This window comes from Triticum aestivum, chromosome 2A (genome assembly GCF_018294505.1).
Source record: "Triticum aestivum cultivar Chinese Spring chromosome 2A, IWGSC CS RefSeq v2.1, whole genome shotgun sequence".
Taxonomy (NCBI): Eukaryota; Viridiplantae; Streptophyta; class Magnoliopsida; order Poales; family Poaceae; genus Triticum; species Triticum aestivum.
The window spans coordinates 18,331,972-18,354,891 of NC_057797.1; the positions used below are offsets into that span (position 1 = coordinate 18,331,972).

General features: G+C 44.2%; 1 protein-coding gene across 1 annotated transcript; it reads left to right on the forward strand.

Annotated features, from left to right (window-relative positions):
• Positions 1 to 6,081: 6,081 nt before the first annotated feature.
• LOC123187046 (calvin cycle protein CP12-2, chloroplastic) lies at positions 6,082 to 6,734 on the forward strand. The gene has a single exon (XM_044598809.1). The coding sequence runs from the start codon at positions 6,154 to 6,156 to the stop codon at positions 6,532 to 6,534; it is 381 nt and encodes a 126-aa protein (XP_044454744.1). The 5' UTR covers positions 6,082 to 6,153; the 3' UTR covers positions 6,535 to 6,734.
• Positions 6,735 to 22,920: the final 16,186 nt, after the last annotated feature.

The window sequence follows — 22,920 nt, forward strand, 5'->3', positions numbered from 1 at the left end:
AGTTTTAGAAAAATTATAAACTTTCTGTTAGTGCCATTAGTTTTCAAATTTGAAAACACTTTTTTAGATTTTTTGTTTTCTTTGTTGCTTTATTTATTTTATTTTGTTTCTTGTTTTATTTTTTAATTCCTTTTGCTTTTAGGTCAGCAAAATTATAAACTTTCTGTTAGTGCCATTAGCTTTAGAAAAAATATAAACTTTCTGTTAGTGCCATTAGTTTTCAAATTTGAATAGTTAAAATTTGAATAGTTAAAATGAACTCTGAAAAAGTTGGCATAGCATACTCGTCTGTTACAAATTTGGCATGGTATCATCATAATAGTTGTGGGAGAAAGTCTTCACTTTTTCTTCGCTTGTGTCATTTGCTTATTGCGCCGTAACCATGGATAATCTTCATCGTTTATCAGGATGCTTGGGTCAGCCTTGACATTGAAGGGAGGAATTTCATGAAACCTTTCATAATCTTCAGACATGTCTGTCTTGCCCTCCACTCCCAGGATGTCTCTTTTTCCTGAAAGAACTATGTGGCGCTTTGGCTCATCGTATGATGTATTCGTTTCTTTATCTTTTCTTTTTCTCGGTCTGGTAGACATGTCCTTCACATAGATAACCTGTGCCACATCATTGGCTAGGACGAACGGTTCGTCAGTGTACCCAAGATTTTTCAGATCAACTGTTGTCATTCCGTACTATGGGTCTACATGTACCCCGCCTCCTGACAGATTGACCCATTTGCACTTAAACAAAGGGACCTTAAAATCTTGTCCGTAGTCAAGTTCCCATATGTCCACTATGTAACCATAATATGTTTCCTTTCCCTTCTCGGTTGTTGCATCAAAGCGGACACCGCTGTTTTGGTTGGTGCTCTTTTGATCTTGGTCAATCGTGTAAAATGTATTCCCATTTATCTCGTATCCTTTGTAAATCAATACAGTCAAAGATGGTCCCCTGGACAACAAGTACAACTCATCACAAACAGTGTTGTCACCTCTGAGACGTGCTTCCAACCAACTGCTGAAAGTCCTAATGTGTTCACATGTAATCCAGTCGTCGCACTGCTCCGGGTGTTTGGAGCGCAGACTGTTCTTGTGTTCATCGACATACGGGGTCACCAAGGTAGAGTTCTGTAGAACTGTGTAGTGTGCTTGAGACCAAGAATGCCCGTCCCTGCATATTATTGAGTCCGCTCCTAGCGTGCCTTTTCCAGTCAGTCTCCCCTCATACCGCGATTTAGGGAGACCTATCTTCTTAAGGCCAGGAATGAAGTCAACACAAAACCCGATGACATCCTCTGTTTGATGGCCCATGGAGATGCTTCCTTCTGGCCTAGCGCGGTTACGGACATATTTCTTTAGGACTCCCATGAACCTCTCAAAGGGGAACATATTGTGTAGAAATACGGGCCCCAGAACGACAATCTCGTCGACTAGATGAACTAGGACATGCGTCATGATATTGAAGAAGGATGGTGGGAACACCAGCTCGAAACTGACAAGACATTGCGCCACATCACTCCTTAGCCTTGGTACCATTTCTGGATCAATCACCTTCTGAGAGATTGCATTGAGAAACGCACATAGCTTCACAATGGCTAATCAGACGTTTTCCGGTAGAAGCCCCCTCAATGCAACCGGAAGCAGTTGCGTCATAATCACGTGGCAGTCATGAGACTTTAGGTTCTGGAACTTTTTCTCTGGGATATTTATTATTCCCTTTATATTCGACGAGAAGCCAGTCGGGACCTTCATACTGAGCAGGCATTCAAAGAAGATTTCTTTCTCATCTTTCGTAAGAGCGTAGCTGGCAGGACCTTCATACTGCTTCTGAGGCATGCCGTCTTTTTCGTGCAAACGTTGCAGGTCCTCCCGTGCCTCAGGTGTATCTTTTGTCTTTCCATACACGCCCAAGAAGCCTAGCAGGTTCACGCAAAGGTTCTTCGTCACGTGCATCACGTCGATTGAAGAGCGGACCTCTAGGTCTTTCCAGTAGGGTAGGTCCCAAAATATAGATTTCTTCTTCCACATGGGTGCGTGTCCCTCAGCGTCATTCGGAACAGCTACTGCGCCGGGACCCTTTCCAAAGATTACGTGTAAATCATTGACCATAGCAAGTACGTGATCACCGGTACGCATGGCGGGCTTCTTCCGGTGATCTGCCTCGCCTTTGAAATGCTTGCCTTTCTTTCGACATTGATGGTTGGTCGGAAGAAATCGACGATGGCCCAGGTACACATTCTTCCTGCATTTGTCCAGGTATATACTTTCAGTGTCATCTAAACAGTGTGTGCATGCGTGGTATCCTTTGTTTGTCTGTCCTGAAAGGTTACTGAGAGCGGGCCAATCGTTGATGGTCACGAACAGCAACGCCTTTAGGTTAAATTCCTCCTGTCCGTGCTCATCCCACGTACGTACACCGTTTCCATTCCACAGCTGTAAAAGTTCTTCAACTAATGGCCTTAGGTACACATCAATGTCGTTGCCGGGTTGCTTAGGGCCTTGGATGAGAATTGGCATCATAATGAACTTCCGCTTCATGCACATCCAAGGAGGAAGGTTATACATACATAGAGTGACCGGCCAGGTGCTGTGATTGCTGCTCTGCTCCCCGAAAGGATTAATGCCATCCGCGCTTAAAGCAAACCATACGTTCCTTGGGTCCTTTGCAAACTCATCCCAGTACTTTCTCACGATTTTTCTCCACTGCGACCCGTCAGCGGGTGCTCTCAACTTCCCGTCTTTCTTACGGTCCTCACTGTGCCATCGCATCGACTTGGCATGCTTTCCGTTTCTAAACAGACGTTTCAACCGTGGTATTATAGGAGCATACCACATCACCTTCGCAGGAACCCTCTTCCTGTGGGGCTCGCCGTGAACATCACCAGGGTCATCTCGTCTGATCTTATACCGCAATGCACCGCATACGGGGCATGCGTTCAGATCCTTGTATGCACCGCGGTATAGGATGCAGTCATTAGGGCATGCATGTATCTTCTCCACCTCCAATCCTAGAGGGCATACGACCTTCTTTGCTGCGTATGTACTGTCGGGCAATTCGTTATCCTTCGGAAGCTTCTTCTTCAATATTTTCAGTAGCTTCTCAAATCCTTTGTCAGGCACAGCATTCTCTGCCTTCCACTGCAGCAATTCCAGTACGGTACCGAGCTTTGTGTTGCCATCTTCGCAATTGGGGTACAACCCTTTTTTGTGATCCTCTAACATGCGATCGAACTTCAGCTTCTCCTTTTGACTTTCGCATTGCGTCCTTGCATTGACAATGACCCGGCGGAGATCATCATCATTGGGCACATCGTCTGGTTCCTCTTGATCTTCAGCACCTTCACCCGTTGCAGCATCATTGGGCACATCGTCTGGTTTCTCTTGATCTTCACCAGCTCCCCCCGTTGCAGCATCACGGTATTCAGGGGGCACGTAGTTGTCATCGTACTCTTCTTCTTCGTCGTCTTCCATCATAACCCCTATTTCTCCGTGCCTCGTCCAAACATTATAGTGTGGCATAAAACCCTTGTAAAGCAGGTGGGTGTGAAGGATTTTCCGGTCAGAGTAAGACTTCGTATTCCCACAATCAGGGCATGGACAACACATAAAACCATTCTACTTGTTTGCCTCAGCCGCATCGAGAAACTCATGCACGCCCTTAATGTACTTGGAGGTGTGTCTGTCACCGTACATCCATTGCCAATTCATCTGCGTGCATTATATATAATTAAGTGTCCAAATTAATAGAAGTTCATCATCACATTAAAAGCAAAGTACATACATAGTTCTCATCTAACAACATATAGCTCTCCAAAGCATCTAATTAATTAAACCATACATTGAAACTATGTAAAACATTTTAATGCGAAAACAAAGGCGATTATAATCGCAACCAAGGTAACAATTGATCCAACGACATAATGATACCAAGCCTCGGTATGAATGGCATATTTTCTAATCTTTCTAATCTTCAAACGCATTGCATCCATCTTGATCTTGTGATCATCGACGACATCCGCAACATGCAACTCCAATATCATCTTTTCCTCCTCAATTTTTTTTATTTTTTCCTTCAAGAAATTGTTTTCTTCTTCAACTAAATTTAACCTCTCGACAATAGGGTCGGTTGGAATTTCCGGTTCACATACATCCTAGATAAATAAAATCTATGTCACGTTGGTCCGCATAATTTTCATAAACAATAAATGAACCAATAGTTATAAAGATTAATATATGTACCACATCCGAATCATAGACAGGACGAGGGCCGACGGGGGCGGATACCAAAACCATCGACTATATAAGATGCAACGATAAAAGTAAGAAAATGATACAAGCATCTATCTAAACATACAAGTAACAATATTTTTCCTTTCAGAAAGAAGATAAGAACAAGAGGCTCACCACGGTGGTGTCGGTGATGAGATCGGCGCGGGTGATCGACGGCGGTGAAGACGGGGGTGGGGCGTGACGGAACGCTAAATCTAGACAAATCTCGAGGAAAATGGAGCTTTGAGGTCGAGCTTCGAGAGGAGAAAGCTTAACTAGTGTGGCTCGGGCATTTCATCGAACACCTCATGTGCATAGGAGGTGAGCTAGAGCACCACAAACCCCTCCCCTCGCCGGCCCAGAAAAACAGAGCACTAGAGTGCTCTGCTCGCGGGTGAGGGTATATATAGGCAGCACTATTGGTCCCGGTTCAAGCCACGAACCGGGACCAAAGGTGGTGGGCCAGGAGCCAGGCCCATTGGTCCCGGTTCGTCCCACCAACCGGGACCAAAAGGTCCAGACGAACCGGGACCAATGGCCCATGTGGCCCGGCCGGCCCCCTGGGCTCACGAACCTGGTCCAATGCCCCCATTGGTCCCGGTTCTAGATTGAACCGGGACTAATGGGCTGACCCGGCCTGGACCGTTGCCCCCTTTTCTACTAGTGACGACGAAGTTGCTGCTAGACGAGGCACCGCAGAAGCTAGCCTGTAGTAGCAATCGATGAGTACTAGTACATCCACGGGAACACCAGCAGAACAATGCTCGCCCAGATCTGGCCAGCGCAAGCTGTTGCGCCCTTCGCCGTCGTGGATCCGGAGCATAGGCACATTGCGCACCCGAAAGAGAGCAGCCGAGGACTTCGGATCTCAACGCCACCATCCCCTGCCCCATAGGCCAGCACGACGCCAAGGAGACGCTGTCGTGGCCATGCCAGCAGAATGTCACGCTCAAGCACAGATGGCCACGCCGGCGATGCAGCAACCTGTCGGAGCCGTCCAAGCCGGATCAGATCAACAACGCCGCTGCTCTGCGCGAGAAGCTCGCCGCCGTGCCTGAGAACCACCCACGCCGCGAGCAAGGTCCCCGTCGCCGCCGTCAGCCACACGGCTTCGCCTGTGGCGTCCTCCGACGGCGGCGGAGAGGAGGAAGGGAAGATTTGTGTGGCGGCGGCTAGGGTTCGGGTTGCCACCCGAGTCGCCCACACGGGAGCGGTACCCCAAGTAGATCTTCACGCTCTTAGATAGAAGGTTTTATTCGGCACTCGCTTGGAAATTGGCTACGAACTGACTTGGAATTTCTCCAGTGACATGGTCCTACATCTTGGGACCTCTGCTCCTCACTCCTCAGCATATCTAAGTATCATTCGTGGGCTTACCGATACCAGATGTAGGAGATACACCAGACATATCTCAGATATTTTTCAAACCACATCCAATTCGCCAAACCATTATTGTTCTCTGGCACAACATGAACCTCGTATACATTTCGTATCCAACACGGGTTTTCTCACCAACATACACCCAAGAACGCGTTCACAAAGACAGATTTTCGTGTCAAAATGAAAATCACACACTTCGTCCTCCTCCTGCCAATCGTGTACAAGTAGAAAAGATCTTCCTCCGACGCTCCAGCTGCTTGCCTGAAAAATATCTCCAATTAGACGAGACGACGTGGCTCAGAACGATTGGCCCAGACATGATAGGAAACGGGTGCACGTAAAAGCTTCCACTCCCAAACGCCCAAACTTGATAGGAAACGAGTGCACCAAAGAGCTTCCCTCCCCAAGCATCCAACCAGAGCTATAAATACAAACCTTACCGCACCAAACGCAGCAACTTGTTACAGCCTACCCACATAAAATCTCCGTCGATCCACCACACCCTGCAATGGCGTCCGCGCTCACCAACGTGAGCCTGTCTACCTTCGCGCCCACGGCCAGGGGCGACGTCCTCGCGAGGCCGCAGGTGGCCGCCGCCCGCGTCACCTTCCCGACGGCGCACCGCGGCAGCGGCGCCCTCTCCTGCAGGGCGGGCGGGCCGGCCACGCCGCCGGGCATCTCCGACAAGATGTCGGACAGCATCAAGGAGGCCCAGGAGACGTGCTCGGAGGACGCCGCCAGCGGGGAGTGCGCGGCGGCGTGGGACGAGGTGGAGGAGCTCAGCGCCGCCGCCAGCCACGCCCGGGACAAGCTCAAGGACTCCGACCCGCTGGAGAACTACTGCAAGGAGAACCCCGAGACCGACGAGTGCCGCACCTACGACAGCTGAGCGTACGTGCTAATCTCTTCTGGATGGCGGATGGTGAAGGTGGACGTGGTGTTCTTGGCTCGTGGGAGCCCGAGAAACCTGCTATGTCTCAACCTACCGTTACTTACACGATCGGGATGTATGTAGTAAAAACGCTCCAAATATTTTCCCTGGGACATACGTGGTTGATATACAATTGATATTACAGACGTTTATTTAAAGTTGTATTATGGATGTGTGCATGGGCATGATGTAGAGGCGACAATCTGGTCCTCCTTTTCCATTAACAAAATGGAAGCTCTAAAAACCTGACATCCAAATTTTAGCACTTCCAATTGAACGCTGTTTTAGCCATCGGATCGCACTGCACGCTTCTAAAAGCAATCTGATAGACACGCCAGACTTTGAGATGTGTCATCCCCCCCCCCCCCCCCCCCCCCCCGCCGCGTTTCCTTCGAATATATTTCAGTGAACCAGCAGCCAACCCGCGGATTCGACTAGTCAATCTCGACGAACTGGCTTGAGGTCACCGCGAATTCGCCATTTGTGCTCCCGCCACCGCTGCACCGACCCACCTGTCAGATGTTCCGCGACGAGGGTGTCTACTCTGCGGCGTCCTTCTCCGTCTCCGCACCACGGTGCCACCCCTCTGTCTTGCGAAATGATGAGAGGCTCTGTGCAGCGGGGCGGTTTCCTCGCCATGTCTTGCGGGCTGGTGTCGTGCCTCCATACCCACCACCACCACCTCGGAGGTGCCGGGGGAGGCCCCCAATGAGACGCAACCCAAGCTAACATAGGAGGATTCCTCCCCAACTACGTCTAACGGGTCAGCGCCATTGCCTCTGCTATGGTGGTAGCCAGTCCTGCCACCGCCGCCAAGGCCAAGTATTTAGCGGCGTCGAGGTTCCAACAATCGAGGCAGGGTGTATGGGGGACCTAGGACATGAGCCGGTTCGAGAACACGGGCACGGTCGTCGACTCGGGCATCGTGATATATGTTGATGAGGTTTCTGCTCGATTCCTCCCCCATAACAGTTTTCATTCGGCTGAGAATCCAAGGGACAGTGAATTTTGCACCATGGCAATTTATGTAGTGGATTTGCCATGAAAATCCAGTGGGCAGTGGCTGGTGAAAATGCAGTGGACAATGTAGGCCGGTTATACACAACATGGGAATTTGTTGATTTTTTGCATTTTTTGTCCATGACAATTTTAATGCAAAAACAGATCCATATCATGGCCATCTTGCCATGTAGCATGGTTGCATCACATAAGTATTCGGAAATCATTACGTAGAAATGATGACAGTTTCTTACAAATTGAAACATGGTCTCGTGATCATGACACATTTCTTTTGGGGTCGCATGTAAAAATCATGGCAACTTTAATAGAACCCGGAACCTTTTTTATCTACCTAGATGGAAAATCTAAACAAACTAGCGTGTCACCATGATGTAGTTTTTCAACATCACAACAAGTAGTGTCTTTGCATGAAAGAATAATTATGTTGTTCTTTTGCCTCTAGCTATGTTTATGCCATGAAAATTTTAAGTTTGCTTCTCTATAGATTTAAACTATTCACATAGCAAATTTGTTTTCTTATACACAAAATTCATGGCAAAAAAGTTTATGTTCTTGCCATGTGCACTTTTAAGTTCTTTTTACTACATTTTTTAATTACTATTCACATGGAAATTACTATTCAATTACTAATTAGAGCATAATTTTTTTATTAATTAGACCATGATGGTTTTATTGTAGGTACTATGTCATTTATTTGGTTTTATTTAAACCATGTCAATTTTATTAATAAGACCTTGGCGGTTCAAACTTAGGTAGCATGTCAAAAAAGATAGACCATTGCAATTTATTAATTAGAATATGGCAACTTTCCCCCTTATTTGCGTTGCCCTGTCCTACAAATGCAAGTGTATAATATTGCATTTTTGCCATGAATTTAAATATTTTTTTCATAAGTCGACAAATCTACTTTATGCATTGTGGCAAGTTTCATTTTTGCATAACATGGTAACTGTTATTTCTTTTTTGTACCAAGCCAATGTTGCCATGTGTCTATTAATTTTTTTCCAAAAGTTGCCTTCTTTTTAGAGAACAAAAACCTAATTTTTCCATGTGTCCATGACAATTTTTTTATAAAGTTTTGCCATCCTTTTTGTTCAAAGAATGAATATCCTAAATTGTGATGTGCCCATTTAACAAATTTACAAAACATGACATTATTTTTTTAGAGAACAAAATTCTTTCAAACTTGCCATGTCTTGATGGCAAATTTCTATATTTGCCGTCTTTTTAAAAGAAACACAATCCCAATCTTTTTTCCATATGTCCATTAAAAATTACCCAAAATAGTAGCTGTGGTAAAAATTTATGGACCGTGGCAAATTTACTATATGGACCATGGTAATTTGTGGATCAAAGAAAATTTACCGGACAATCCATGGTATATTATATACCATGGCAAGTTTATATTTTTCAACCAAGGATAATTTATTTTTTACCATGGCAAATTTTATATTTGGACCATGACAAATTTATAGTTGGAACATGAAAATTTTGTTCTTTGTACTATGGCAAATTTATTAGTTGGACCATGGTAAATAATTTTTTACACCATGACAACATTTATTAGGTACACCATGGTAGTTTTGTTTGTTGGTAACATGGCACTTATATCATCTATACCATAGCAATTTTTTATTTTATATCCTGGCAATCATGGTAGTTTGTTTGTAGGTACCATTGTAATTTTGCATTATGTATATCATGGCATTTTTATTACTTAGGCCATGTAGTATTGTTTGTATGTAGCATTGGTAACCTTTCTTATATTTTTAGATCAATAGCAAATTGTAGTTACTTTTTTCATAAGTAACGTGAAATGAAAATTCATTTTGTAATTTTTCTAGGTGCTTTTGTTCACTATATCATGAAAAGATTGCTAGTTTGTACTCTATCACTGCATTTTTCTTTCTGTATGTACCCTTTGTGTGCGGTAGTTTTAACAAGTATAACATCACAATTATATCATATAATCCATGGCATTTTTATATAATTATTTTTAGCTATTTTTCAACACATTTGAATTTCTAGAGTTTTCATGGATCTTTATTGTAAAGATTATTCTCTATATTTTAAAGTTGTTTTTTACATTTTTACATGTTTGGCACCTAGAAGGGGTCGTTGCTTTGTTGGTCGTGCTAGCAGAACAATTTCCTTTTTTTATTATGTTTGGCATTTTGATTAGCCCAAAGACTAGTTTTATCGCAGGGTGTTGGGATGTTTCCCATATCGATGAAGACGTTCGCTCGACCCTCCGACCTAGATCGAACTTCAACGCCATATCTGGGTCCAAAATTTTGTACTCATGATAAAAATCAGAACAAGCTTTTGTGTTCATCACATGAGATCCCGTGGTCCCTTCGTAGGCATTGACTACAAGGGAAACATGTTGTAGTATGTGATTCGTATTGGCCACGCCATGCTTATCTCTTTTCCTCTCATTCTCCCCCAACCTCCCTTCCCCGGCCTCCTCTGTATCACTCTATCACATAGCTAGACTCATCGATGGGCAACTGTTGCTACCATGACGATGGGGAGGATCGATGATGCCTTACTGTTGTCGCAGCACCCAAGACCCTCGTTGGCTACGTCAAGGGGTGTTCTTTCCCGGGGATCGGTGATAGGATGACGGATGTTCCTGGCCGACAACTTCGGGATCGGGCCAAGCGACAACGGGCTGCCTTTAGATCCAGCGAAATGTGTTCACCTCTGAGCCCGTTGTTCAAGATTTCTTCATTGATGGCAAGGGAGCAGGAAACGTTTGGTCATATCCTCCACCCGCAAAACTGATATCTCTGTGCAGGTAGCCGGTGTAGCCTTTGTCCACCAAATCACTCGGATGTAGCCAATGGATTCCTCGTCATCGGTGGCATCTCACCCTAGATCGAGGTTTCCCTTTCGTCCATGCACTTGACAATGATCTGGCACGTCCGCCACATGATAAGGCAGGCGAGGATCCATCACAAGTGGATTCTAGGTTTAATTATTATTTTCATGCATAGAGGTTTCTTTTTCAACTTTTGTGGTTAATATCGATGTCTTGCAACAACCTTTTATTGATACAGTAGTTCTAATTGTCCTAGTCTCCTCGAATTAGTATCATGAAATTCTCACTTTTTTACAAAGAAAATATCATGAGATTATTATCGCGTAGTTCTCATTTATTTACATTTAAAACAAAAACCTAAAATACAATGAAAACGCAACCAATATTTGTCATCCTAGAGAGGTGGAAATTGGTGGAATTTGTATATTTTAAGTATTGGCATCTTTGAATTCTTGGCTTTTCCTCCATTTAATGTTTTAAAAATAATAAATCCGCTATTCATTTTAATCATCGTGGGGTGCCATTTTATGTTTTATTATAACACATAACTTTCTACTATAAATTTGGTTTCGTAGATACTAATTCTTGGAAACATAACATATTATTAAAGTTGAAATAATATTTCATTCTAATACTTGAAACAAAAACTCATGAAAGACATTATTGGGGATAAATCATTGCTCTTAGTTAGCCGACCACCTGATTATTAGATGGGTTGTATGAGTGAAAACGGGTGGCTCAAAAGCGTCTGATGTAGCGATTGGTGATGTGTCTACAAAGAAAAGTAATTAGTGACTACGTCAGACAAGAGGCCACTACAAAATGTGAATGTTCAGCCGGGTTTTTTCTAGGTGATTTTTATTTCGGCTTTTGCACATTGTGGGCTTTGCTTGGTTTTTTCTTTTTGTTCATATTGTGTTTTCTTGCTTTTATATTTTCCTAAATTCTTGAAGAACAATCAATTTATGAAATTTTTCAAATTTATGAATTTCTTGAAAATTACATACTTAACTTAAAACCTACCAACTTTTTTTCAAATCCACAAAATTTATCGAATGTAGCAATGTTTTCAAAATTTATGATCTTTTTTCAATTTTAAGAACTCTTTGAAAAACCCATGAACTTTTTTTGGAATCAGTTACGTTTTTATGATTCGGAAAACTATTTCAGTTACATGAACATTTCAAACTCTGTGAACATTTTTTCAAAGTCCATTAATTTATTAAAAAAGTAAACTTTTTCAGATACATGAAGTTTTTGGAATTTAGAACTGTTTTAAAATCCATGATTTTTATTTTTATTTTTAATTTGAAAAAAAACATTTTTTTAAGTCAACTGGTCAATGTCAACCGAGCGACCTGTCAACCGGTCCACCTGGCAACCCAAGAAAGGTCCAAGTGAGATCAGGTGTAGCTGGGCTGACCCAGCATGCGCGCGCACGTGGGCACTAGTTGGGTTAACTCACGCTTAAGGCGCTGGTTAGGAGTACTCGCAGATCGTATAGGAAGGTTTCTTTTAGCAAAAAAAAAGTGTAGGAAGGTTTCTTTTAGCAAATATCACAGAGGAAGTTGATGAAAAGGCTATATCTCGCTTATAGCAAGGTTTCCTTCAGTCTTGCCTGAATCGTCTATAGTTGCGGGCTGTCCCATTCGTGCATACTTAAAAGAAATACAATAGAGAAAAAGGGGCACACGGGGAATCAATCACGGGATCAGCAGGTTGCGGCGCAGCACTGTTAGCCAACGTTCGGTTCATGTCAAAAAAATAGGTCGCGACCTTGTTAAAGAAACAGAGTTAGTTTTCCACTTTTTTTTGTTTTTTCATTGGTTTTTCTTTGTTTCTCTCTCTTTATTGGGTTTTTTCTTCGGTTTTCTCTGCTTCCTTTATAATTTTCACAAGCTTTTTTCTTCATATTTCTTCGGTTTTATTTTTTCTTCGTGTTTTTCATTGGTTTTTCTTTTGTTTTCTCTCGGGTTTTCCTTTTTTTCTATACACATTTTTGTACATACATTTACTTTTTTTAAATGCTTGATTAACATTTTTAATACATCATCACCATTCCATCTATAAATATTTTATATTTGTTTTCAAACACCAGATTAATGTTTTTTTCTATACACATGTAACCACTTTTTCAAATGCTTGATTAATATTATTTTTCAATACATGGTCCACATTTTTGTACACATTAAAAAAAATTCAAATGATTAATTATATTTATCAAATACTTGATTAACATTGTTTTACAGACATTATATATTTTTTGTTTATATTAGAAACATTTTCTCTATGTATATTTAATAATTTTAAAATACTTGGTTAACATTTGTTTCGAATGGTTTATGTAAACATAATTGTAATATATTTATTTAGAATATTTAGACGTATAAACAAAAGTAAAAAATAAAAGAATAAAACGAAAGCAGAAACTTTGAAAATATCATAAAAAGAAGGGGCATTGGCCTCCCACTTACTGTGCCCGCCTATACGCTCGCGCAACAGCAACGCGCTTCAACGAGTTGGAAGGTTGCCTCGCTATGAGCGAGGTAGTGTCGTGCGTGAAAGGTGAGGCTCATGCCTAATTAACCGGGCAGAGGGCAGTTGGGCACCAACTCCCCTACCGCGCGCCCCTCATAGGCCGGCCTATAAGAGAAGTTTGGCACCTCAGTTTTTCTATTCCGTATTTTTTGTTTTTATTTTCTTTGGTTTTCTTCTTTAAAACAATTTGGAATATAAAAAAAGCTCAAAATTTAAGGAAAAAACTAAGATTTGGGAAAATGTTTCTGAAACCATAACATGCTCGTCGTTAAAAAAATGTTCATGATTTCGAATTGAACAAACTTTAGTTAATCCAAAAAATGTTCATAAATTTCAGAAACATTTGATGAAACGTTTTTGAACTTGATGAATAAAAACTGTATTCAAGAACACTATCTTTTAAAAAAGGATGAACAAATTGTGCGTTCAACATACATTTTTTGAAAAATCAATGAACAAATATTGAGTTTGATAAACATTTTTAGAAAACAATATGAACATTTTTTGAGTTTTATGAATAATTTTCATTCAACGAACATTCTGTATAAATCAATAAAACAATGTTGAATATCATGAAAAGTTTTTGAAAAAAAAGATGAACAGTTTTCGAATTTTGATGAACATTTTTAGGTCTGATGAATAATTTTTCATTGTTGAACATTTTTTGAAACTGATGATTATTATTTTTCATGAATTTAAGAAATGTTCATTATTTCAAAAAATGTTCACAATTTTAAATAAGATCACGAATTTAACAAATATCTCCAATTGAAAAACAAAGAATAAAAATGAATGTCTCCAAAAAAGCTGAAAAAGAGAAAAACGAGAAAATGAAAGGGAAACGGAATAATCAAAAGGAAGAAACAATAAAGAAAATCCAAAAACCGGTTCAGGGGAGGTTCTAGAACCTTGGCGAAACCGGATTGGGATCCCCATAGGGCCATAGCCACTTGTAACGGAGTACCACCATCATCATCTAAAAACGAGACTATGGACTAGTCCACTAACGGCCCATGACGGCCGCCGGCGACGTCGCTGGCTCGGACGGACCGCAGGCGAGAAGCACCGATTGCACCCGGCGGCTTGCAACGCACGTGTCGTACTATGCACGCACGCAGACTGATGAATGACGCGAATGCTTTGATTGCTTCTGCCGGCTGCAGCCGGCCAGCCTGCGGCGCTGTCTGCCACACCATCACATTAACGCGCCATCAATTCAATTGAATCGATGTTCGTTGGCACTGGGCAGCTCAGAGTGGAGTACACGTACGAACGAGAACTATTCTGCGGGCACGCGAGAATGTACAGCAAGCTGTTCCGGTCAGTCTACGGCGCCCGACTATTACTCCACGGCAGCGAAATCCATCGTCTCCATGCACGTACATACTCCCTCCTTTCCATCATACATGACTTTCATTTGTTAAAATATAAATGTATCTAGACATGTTTTAGTATATAGATACATTCATTTTTGGACAAATGGAAGTCAAGTATTTTGAAACGGAGGGAATACGTATTCCATTTGATCCGGTCATTTGACGGGCCGGATGGACATTCGAATAATTGAAATTCGTATACGTCAATGATGATCGAGTGGATGTGATCGGATTGTAGCTCGACTCACCACTCGACGACCAGCCTTGTCCCAACGTGTGCTGTGGTTTCTCCTCCGTCGTTCTCGCTAGCTTGTCGCCGGCCGACGACACAGGAGCAGCCGAGCCACATTGCGCTTGTCAGATGCACGTACACGAGGTACGTAGTACTGCACGCGAACGCTTGCATGCATGCTGCATTTCAGTACTACTGCATGCCAATGCCAATGCCATGCATTTATCTAGTACACCGACACACACCCACTCTTGTTAACGCATCGGTACACTGCGCTCCTACACACAGATCATGTACAACAGGTTGTACATGAGTGGCCAGCCAGGCCCAATATTTCCATTCATTCACCTTGCTGTACATCCATCGCTCGACCACGCGCATCTTTCATGATGTGTATGCATCCAACGTTGTCTGGGCCCCACGAACGACACCGTGACATGCGTCAGATCAGTTTCGTACTATCTGTGTGATGTTGGTCTTTTGGGACCGCCTATGGATCAGGCATATGGAAAAAAAAATGCATCAGTCACTTTCGTTCATGGTCGCTCGATCTTTATCCAACGGTAGAAAATAGATCAGGTACTGTTCATCTTCTACCTTCACCTACTTGCACCTCGCGCAGCCGCTGGCCAACCGGGGCTTAATTGCCTACCTCCGCCACTCCGCGGTCGGCAGCTATCGCCGTCTCGCCGCCCTGCCCCCGCCATCACTCTAAGCCCCGCCACACAGCTCCGGCAATCCCATGCACCCCTGCACCCCCACCCCCTAACATAGATAATGAGCCATGGCCTTCCCCTAAGATAGATAATGGGGCTATCTCTTCTTCGGCGAGCTCAGGAAGAACTAAGAAAAAGTGACTGTCGTTTTTTTTTTAAAAAAAGCACCCGACAAATAGCAAATTCGTGGTTTTCTTTTTTGGGTGGTAACCCTACATCTGAATTATTCCCGCATTTGCAATAAGCAGCCCCTGAAAACGCATCAGTCCATTCCTGGAGAAGAAGGCGAGGGGTCGTGGGCACGGCGTGGCCGGTTGCGACATCCCATACGATGCCGAGTAAGGACCGCGCCCAGACGGAGACCAAGTCAGCATGGCTAGTCGCGGTGTTGCCGATAAGAGCTCGCGAAGACCTCTCGCTAGAGATGAGGACAATGTGACATCATTGCCGAAGGAGAGACGAGGGCACAGGATAGGAAGTACTCCGTCCGTCCCGAATTACTTGTCTTAAGTTTGTCTAGATTGAAGTTTGTCTAGATACGTATGTATCTAGACATGTTTTAGTGTTAGATACACATCTATATCTAGACAAAACTAAAAAAATTATTTTAGGACGATGCTAATAGTAAGAAGGAAGAAAGGCTAGATGAGGGAAGAAAAGGGACGGCCCTAGAATTTCGGTCCAACGGTCAAGGTAAATTCGGCGGGGGCTCAAATGTTCTAAGCTTCAAAGCAATTTCAGGCGACGGGTTATTATAGTCAGTCTCAGATGTTCATGCCTCCTCCAAATGCGTCGGAGTCGCCCATCCAATATGACCCGTGAGCGGTGCATGTGCTCAGGTACGTCTTACCCTAGCTAGCGTTGTTGTCAGCGTTTGCCGGTGTCATCCATAGGAGGCCGGCCAGGTCGAAAAGAAAGGCAGGAAGTTAACCAGGAATGGAAGGCCAGTCACAAGCACGCATGCATGGCGCTCCTGAAAAATTCACGAGCAGTTCAGGCACGTCGTTTGCATGAACGTGAACCCGCTAGCTAGCTAGGCCGGTAGCCCGGTACTCCTTCCATCAGTTCGTCTGTCGTCGTTCAGTTCAGGGGTCGCCACGTCACACACACACACACACACACACACAAGCCTATCCTGAAAAAACGTCCAGTGCAGTAGCAATCCAGGCTAGCTAGCATGCATGCAGCCACGTCTATCACGAGTCGCGGTCAGCGTACAATTGCCTGCCGGTCAGGCGCATATGTTCCTTTTTTATCGCGGGGAGGCCAACTTTGTGGCCTAGCTAGCTCCTTTTAAAAGTTTAAAAGGAACCCTAAAAATAAAGTTTAAAAGGAAACGAACAAAGCTAGCTGAGTAGATAGAATCGGAACATATGGACAAGCACATGCATGCACGCAGTGATGTGCTGTGCACGTACCACGTGGGATTGGCAACTTCTTCGTCTGCCAGCATGCATCCACGCAGCCCCGTACGTGCGGTTGCTCTGCGTATTTATTTGGTGACTAGCAAGATGCCCGTGCATTGCACGGAACATCAAGATGCATTTTTTTTTTACAAAACACCTCTTGTGATTGACCCATGCGGGAGTAATCCCATGTGTAAAAACTAATGATATCTCGAGAAACAGGAGAGATAAGGTGAGGAGGAGTGGGGCGTGGTGGTGATTGCTGGTCGGACTGAGCGGAGGCATGGGGATGGACAATGGTCACCATGCTAGATTGTTCCAAAGACTTCCTTTTTTAATTGCTCAACAATGAGGTTGTGGGAGATAAGGATGAACGAGGGAAGGCCTTGTATGCAAATGTGGAGAGAGGTGCGGGTATCTTTTTGTAAAATTGCCATAGTTTGCTTTCTATCCGTCAGATATAGATCGGACGATCTATATTGCAAGATGGCAGGCACACCATCATCACCAACACGGGATTTATAAGAGTAGAGAAAAGCGTATATGTGTGCATTGCATGCATATACACAGGCGAACGCATATTCAGACACGCACCGACGAACGGCACGCACGTTGGGTCGGCTGCGACCACGCATGCATTGCATATGTACGTACGCACATCGGCACATGCCACACCTTGAAGTTTGAATTGTTCGCGCCCAGAGTTCACTCGCTGGCTCTAATGATCAACTGATTGGTACTGGTGGGCCGGTGCGCGCACATACATCCCGTGAGTGAGTGTGATGTCGCCCGGAGTTATTACGGTCGTCATGTGCACTTTATGTACTCGGACGCCGGCCGTGGACTCTAGCTACCTGGCTAGCTAGTTCTTTGCAGTCCACTGAGACTTTGAGTGACGTCAGCATAGTTGTTTTGCTGCAAGCGGCACGGCTAGATACTACAACCGATGATGAAAAATGTCACGACGGTTTTGCAAACAATGACAACTGATGCTGCAACCGGTGTGACTAAAATGCTACAACCGTCAATGAAGGATGTTACAACCGGTGAGACGATGTGCTACAATCGATGAGCAACAACATGCTACAACCAACAAGACAGATGTTGCAACTGGTAGGAAAAAAAGTTGCAAACGTTGGGACAAAATCTTGCAAGCTCGGTCGACGGAGTTTTAGCAAGCCTGTTTTTTTCTTGCGGGGATTTGCGAAGTTACCTGGTTAGCTAGCTGCTACCCCTCTCGAAACACACCTATTTTGCTACCTTCCCATTCATCACATCATAACTGATGACAATGCAACCGGTTGCCAATTGTCAAGCAGTCTGAATTTCTGCTACTTTGATGGCATTTTTCTCTTTTCTATCACTAGCCATTAGCCATTCCTTTCTACGCTGCTCTATATTTTTACTGGGCGGTGCGACTTCCTCTTCAACTAGTTTCTTTCAATGTTGAAAGCCTTATTATGCAATTTAAAGTACAAGGTTATTGGTAGAACAACTTACAAAGCATCGAGCATAAAAAGCAGAGGACAATAGAAAAGAAAAAGAAGCGCGACTTTTAAGTCATCAAAAGCACATATTTACGATCAGATGACAGACAGGAAGCAAATACAACATCGGGAGGTACAAGAAAGCCAGTATCATAACCTTGCCTTTTCTAGGAAGTCAGGATGTAGTAACACCATCCTTCTCCATGGCTGTGGGTCGATGATCATCTGAGAGCTAGGACTGGTGTTGATCGGAAAACTGCTAGGGAGGAGGAGATGCTAAACATAACCTTAGACCCAGCACACAATGCGAACTACGCGAAAAACCAGTTCACTCAAAAAATTGACTGGGAAAAATTCAGGCGCCAAATAGTGCTACGTTGCACGCAACCCCATTCCAGCGTTCCCCGTAACGGGATAGCCCATCTAAGGAGCTTACTGCATTTTGGTTAGCGGAAGCTTCCTTCCGGTTTTTCCTTTTCTTCGTATTCTTCAGGTTTATTTGGTCGGTTTTTAATTTTTTTCTTCATTTTGTATTTTTTTAAATATATGAACATTTTAAAATTTTGTGAAATAATTTAAATCCATAAATATTTTAAGTATCTCATAGAAATTGTATAATTCGTAAAAAAGATTGTGCATATTTCTTCAAATCCTTGAAATTTTTAAAATTAAGATTTTTTTCATATTTATAAAAAATTTAAGGTCTTGATTTTTTTATATTTACCTGTTTTTAAAAAAAATCATGAATATTATGAAATGGATGTCACTAGGTCTGAGTCGACTAAGTTTAACCAAGCCACAGTCAAGTGACATAACTTCCAAAAAAGAAAAAGAAAAAATGAAGATTTTTTTAATTCATATCTTAATGAAACGTTTCAGAGATATATCATCGATTGAGACTTAACCAAGTCTCCGTCAAGTGAGAGTTAGCAAGACCTAAATCCATTTACTGAATGCCCAAATTTGTAAACTCTAAAAAAAAGGGAACTCATGACTACCGCGGGCAACGTGGGTGGGCCGTGGGCCCGACCGCCGGCTCGGACGGCAGCGAGATGCACCAATTGCACCGGCGGCTTGCAATGCAACCGGCAGGCATGCATAAATACACATGTCGTACTGCCAAACACGTTTTAACTGCTTCTGCTGGATGAGGCCGGCAAAGCCTGCAGCGCTGTCTGCCGCTCATCACATTAACTCCGCATCAATTCGATTGATGTTCATTGGCACTCTGCAGTTCAGACCTCAGGGTACGAACGAGAATTGATTCCGGGGGACGCGCGATAATTTAGCAAACTGTTTCAGTCTCCGGTGCATGTCTACTCCAGAGCAGTGGAGTCCATCGTCTCCATGCACGTACGTACGTAAGTTCGATCGAGATTCACTCCGTTCCATTTGATCCGATCCTTTGGTGGACATTTGAAATTGAATTCGTATCCGGCAATGATCGATGGTCAAGTGGATATGTGCAGCCCCCCGGCCACTCGACCAGCCTCGTGAGCTACTCGATCGGTCCTCCGTCGTTTCCGCTCGCTTGTCGCCGCCGGCCGGCCTCCCTTCGCGACATGGGAGCAGCCGAGCAACATTGCGCTTGTCAGAGACACAGACACGTACACGTTCTGGCCTTCAGGGACCAGTGGTATTGCATGCATGCTGCATTTTACTACACGTACACATTCACCTTGCTGTACATCCATCGCTCGACCGAGATGTGTATGCATGCTGTGTCGGCCCCACACACTGCAGCGTGACATGCGCCAGATCAGCTGTGACGTCGACCGTAACATCACTCCCCGTGTAGTGCTACCCCTACAAAGGAACCACATGGTTCGCTCCTTCATGCATGGATGAGCAAGCGTACCGCACAAATGAACTCCAACTCTTCACCATCTTCCACCGTTTGACGCCGAAGGCACACATGCGCCGCCGATGCCCTGACAAGATCATCTCATCTGTACATGCATTGGAGGGAGCAGGGCGGAGCCAGCGGGTGGGTCATGCCCCACCCAGAATTTTCGAGGGAGGTGATTATGGTATCTTGTAAATTTGTTGCTCGATTTTGCACTATCTGTGTGTGACGTTCTTTTTTGTGTGTGTGTGTGTGGCTCATTTTTGCACTATCTGTGTGATGTTCGTTTTTTGTGTGTGGTACACCCTACGTACAAACTGCTCTCGCGTTTGCTAATCGGCGGTCGCCTAAACATGCAAACCGCGTCAATCAGTTCCTGGTGAAGGAGGTGAAGCGTCGTTGATACAGAGATAGGGAGTTGCGACATCCCAGGAGAGGCCAAGTTTGGACCGCGCCCAGCCAGAGACAAGTTCACCATGGCTAGTCATGGCGTTGTTGATAAGGGCACGCCAGGAACTCACTAGAGAGTAGAGACGGGGACGGGTCGACGTCGCCGCCGGAGGAGAGGCCGGGGCACAACGTCGGAACGGGGGAGGAAGAAGGCGAGCGGAGGAAGACGAATGACGGCCCTTGAATCTCATCGAACGGTCCGCGTAAATTTCATGGGAGCTCAAAATAATTTTGCTTCAAAGCATATTCAGGACACAAATGTTCCTACGGTCCGCCAATGCATTGGAGTCGCCATCCCCGCGAGCGGTGCATGTGCTCAGCTACGTCCAAGCCCTAGCCTAGCTAGCGTTGTTGTCTGCACATGCGAATGTGAAGGTCGAAAAGGAGGGTAGGAAGTTAACCAGGAATGGAGTGCATGGCGCTGCTCAAAAGTTCACGAGCAGTGCAGGCACGTCGTTTGCATGAACGGCCGGCAGCTAGCTAAGCTAGCTAGCTAGCCAGTACTCTCTCTCTCTCTCTCTCACACGCGCGCGCGCGCACGCACGCGCGCGCACGCGCGCACACACACACACACACCTTTGCGTGGCTTGCAGTTGGAGTTCAGTAGCAATCCAGCCTACTAGCCTACTAGCATGCAGCCACGCCAATCACGAGTCGCAGTCAGCGCACGACTTCCTGCCGACTTTGTTGCCCACCTCCTTTTTAAAGTTCAAGAGAAAACGAACAAAGCTAGATAGAATCAGAACATATGCACGAGCACATGCATGCACGTAGTGATATGTATATGTACGACGGTACGAGTGCACGACACACGCGCACGCTCCGGGTGGGACCCGCAGCTTCATGTGCGCGCATGCAGCCACGTACCACGCACGTACGGTTTCTCTCTTTCATGACTAAAATATTTGGCTAAAGCGTACGAGTGTGCATGCATGCATGGACGTCCTACACATATATAGACACGCACGGTACTGTACGTACTGCAAGTAAGCATACATACGGCTGCGACCAGGCATACAAATGTATGTACGTACGTACTACAACGTGTACACCACGCGTTGAAGTTTGAATTGTTCGCGCCTATAGCTCTGTTGCTGGAACTGATGATTATAATGGATTGATGGCTGGTGGACCGGGCGTGCGCGCACGGATAGCCCGTGAGTGTGCCGTCGCCCGGAGTTATGGTCACGTCATGTGCACTGTACTCTGGAAAATATCATGTTCTCCAATTCTTTGGATGCTCTCCATGCTCCAACTTCAAAGCATCAATTTTAAATGCTTTAAAATTTTCCGAAAAAAATGCGAATGCTCACAAGGAATGTGACTATGACCCCTAAAAATTTCAGTTCCAAACTCGAAATGTACATTGAAAATAAAAAAAGACAAATTCAAATGTGAATAGTGTCAAATGTTGCTTTTGTCATTTTATGACACTATTCATGCTAGATTTCACATTTACGTGTCTCGATTCTAATTTAGAGTTTGGACCTGAAATTTTTAGGACCTCTGATCACATTCCTTGTGGCATTCACATTTTTCCTGAAATTTTTTAAGCATTTAAAATTGATGTTTTTGGGGAGCACCCCAGGATGGGAGCACCTGATATGTCCCCCACTCCACTCACGCGCCGGCCGGGGACTCGACTGCCTCTCAAAACACACCTTGATTGATTTTCCTAGAATCGTCGTCTCAGTCTTCGCATCATCACTCTTCGTTCGTTGCTGTTCCATTATGTAGTGCACATACATAATTTAATAAGTCAAACGTACAGAATTTACCAAATATATAGAAAAATTATCTATATCTAACCATGCTAAATATATATAATATGAAAATATAACTCATAATGTCTCCAATGATATCCATTTGGTATTCTAAATATAAATATTTTTCTCTACAAATAAGGTTGATGTTTACAAGGTTTGACTTTTGAAAAAAAAATCTATACTCACTACATTGTTGAACCGACGGAGTATCAAGATTTGTGTTGCTTTGATGGCATTTTCTTTTGCTTTCCATCACTATCCACTACTTTATGTGGTGCTCATCGTTAATGTCGACCCGACCTCCAACCTCATCCCCGGTGATGGTGGACTTGCCAACAATCCGATACAACCCGCCCACTACTAGCCCTCCCCCAAACCCCCGCTCTCATCCTATATCTTTTGGACTCTAGTGAGAACAATCCGTCGGGTTCACCTCCACCAGAATAGATCGGCAGTGCCGACTACCTGTTCAACTAGTTTCTTTCCGTCTACAAAGCGCTACACAATTTAAAGTACAAGGTTACTGGAAGAACAATTTACAAAGCATCGAGCATAACAAGCACACGACAACAAAGAAGAAAAGAAAAAGCACAAATTTAGGTCGTAAAAAGCCCACGTACACAACGCAAAGGGAGCACCAAAACAGGAAGGAAGCAGAAGAGCTCACTCAACCTGCTGAACAT

Bases quoted from the DNA above. Each gene is read 5' to 3' on its own strand.
- LOC123187046 (XM_044598809.1), top strand. From the start codon at position 6,154: ATGGCGTCCGCGCTCACCAACGTGAGCCTGTCTACCTTCGCGCCCACG.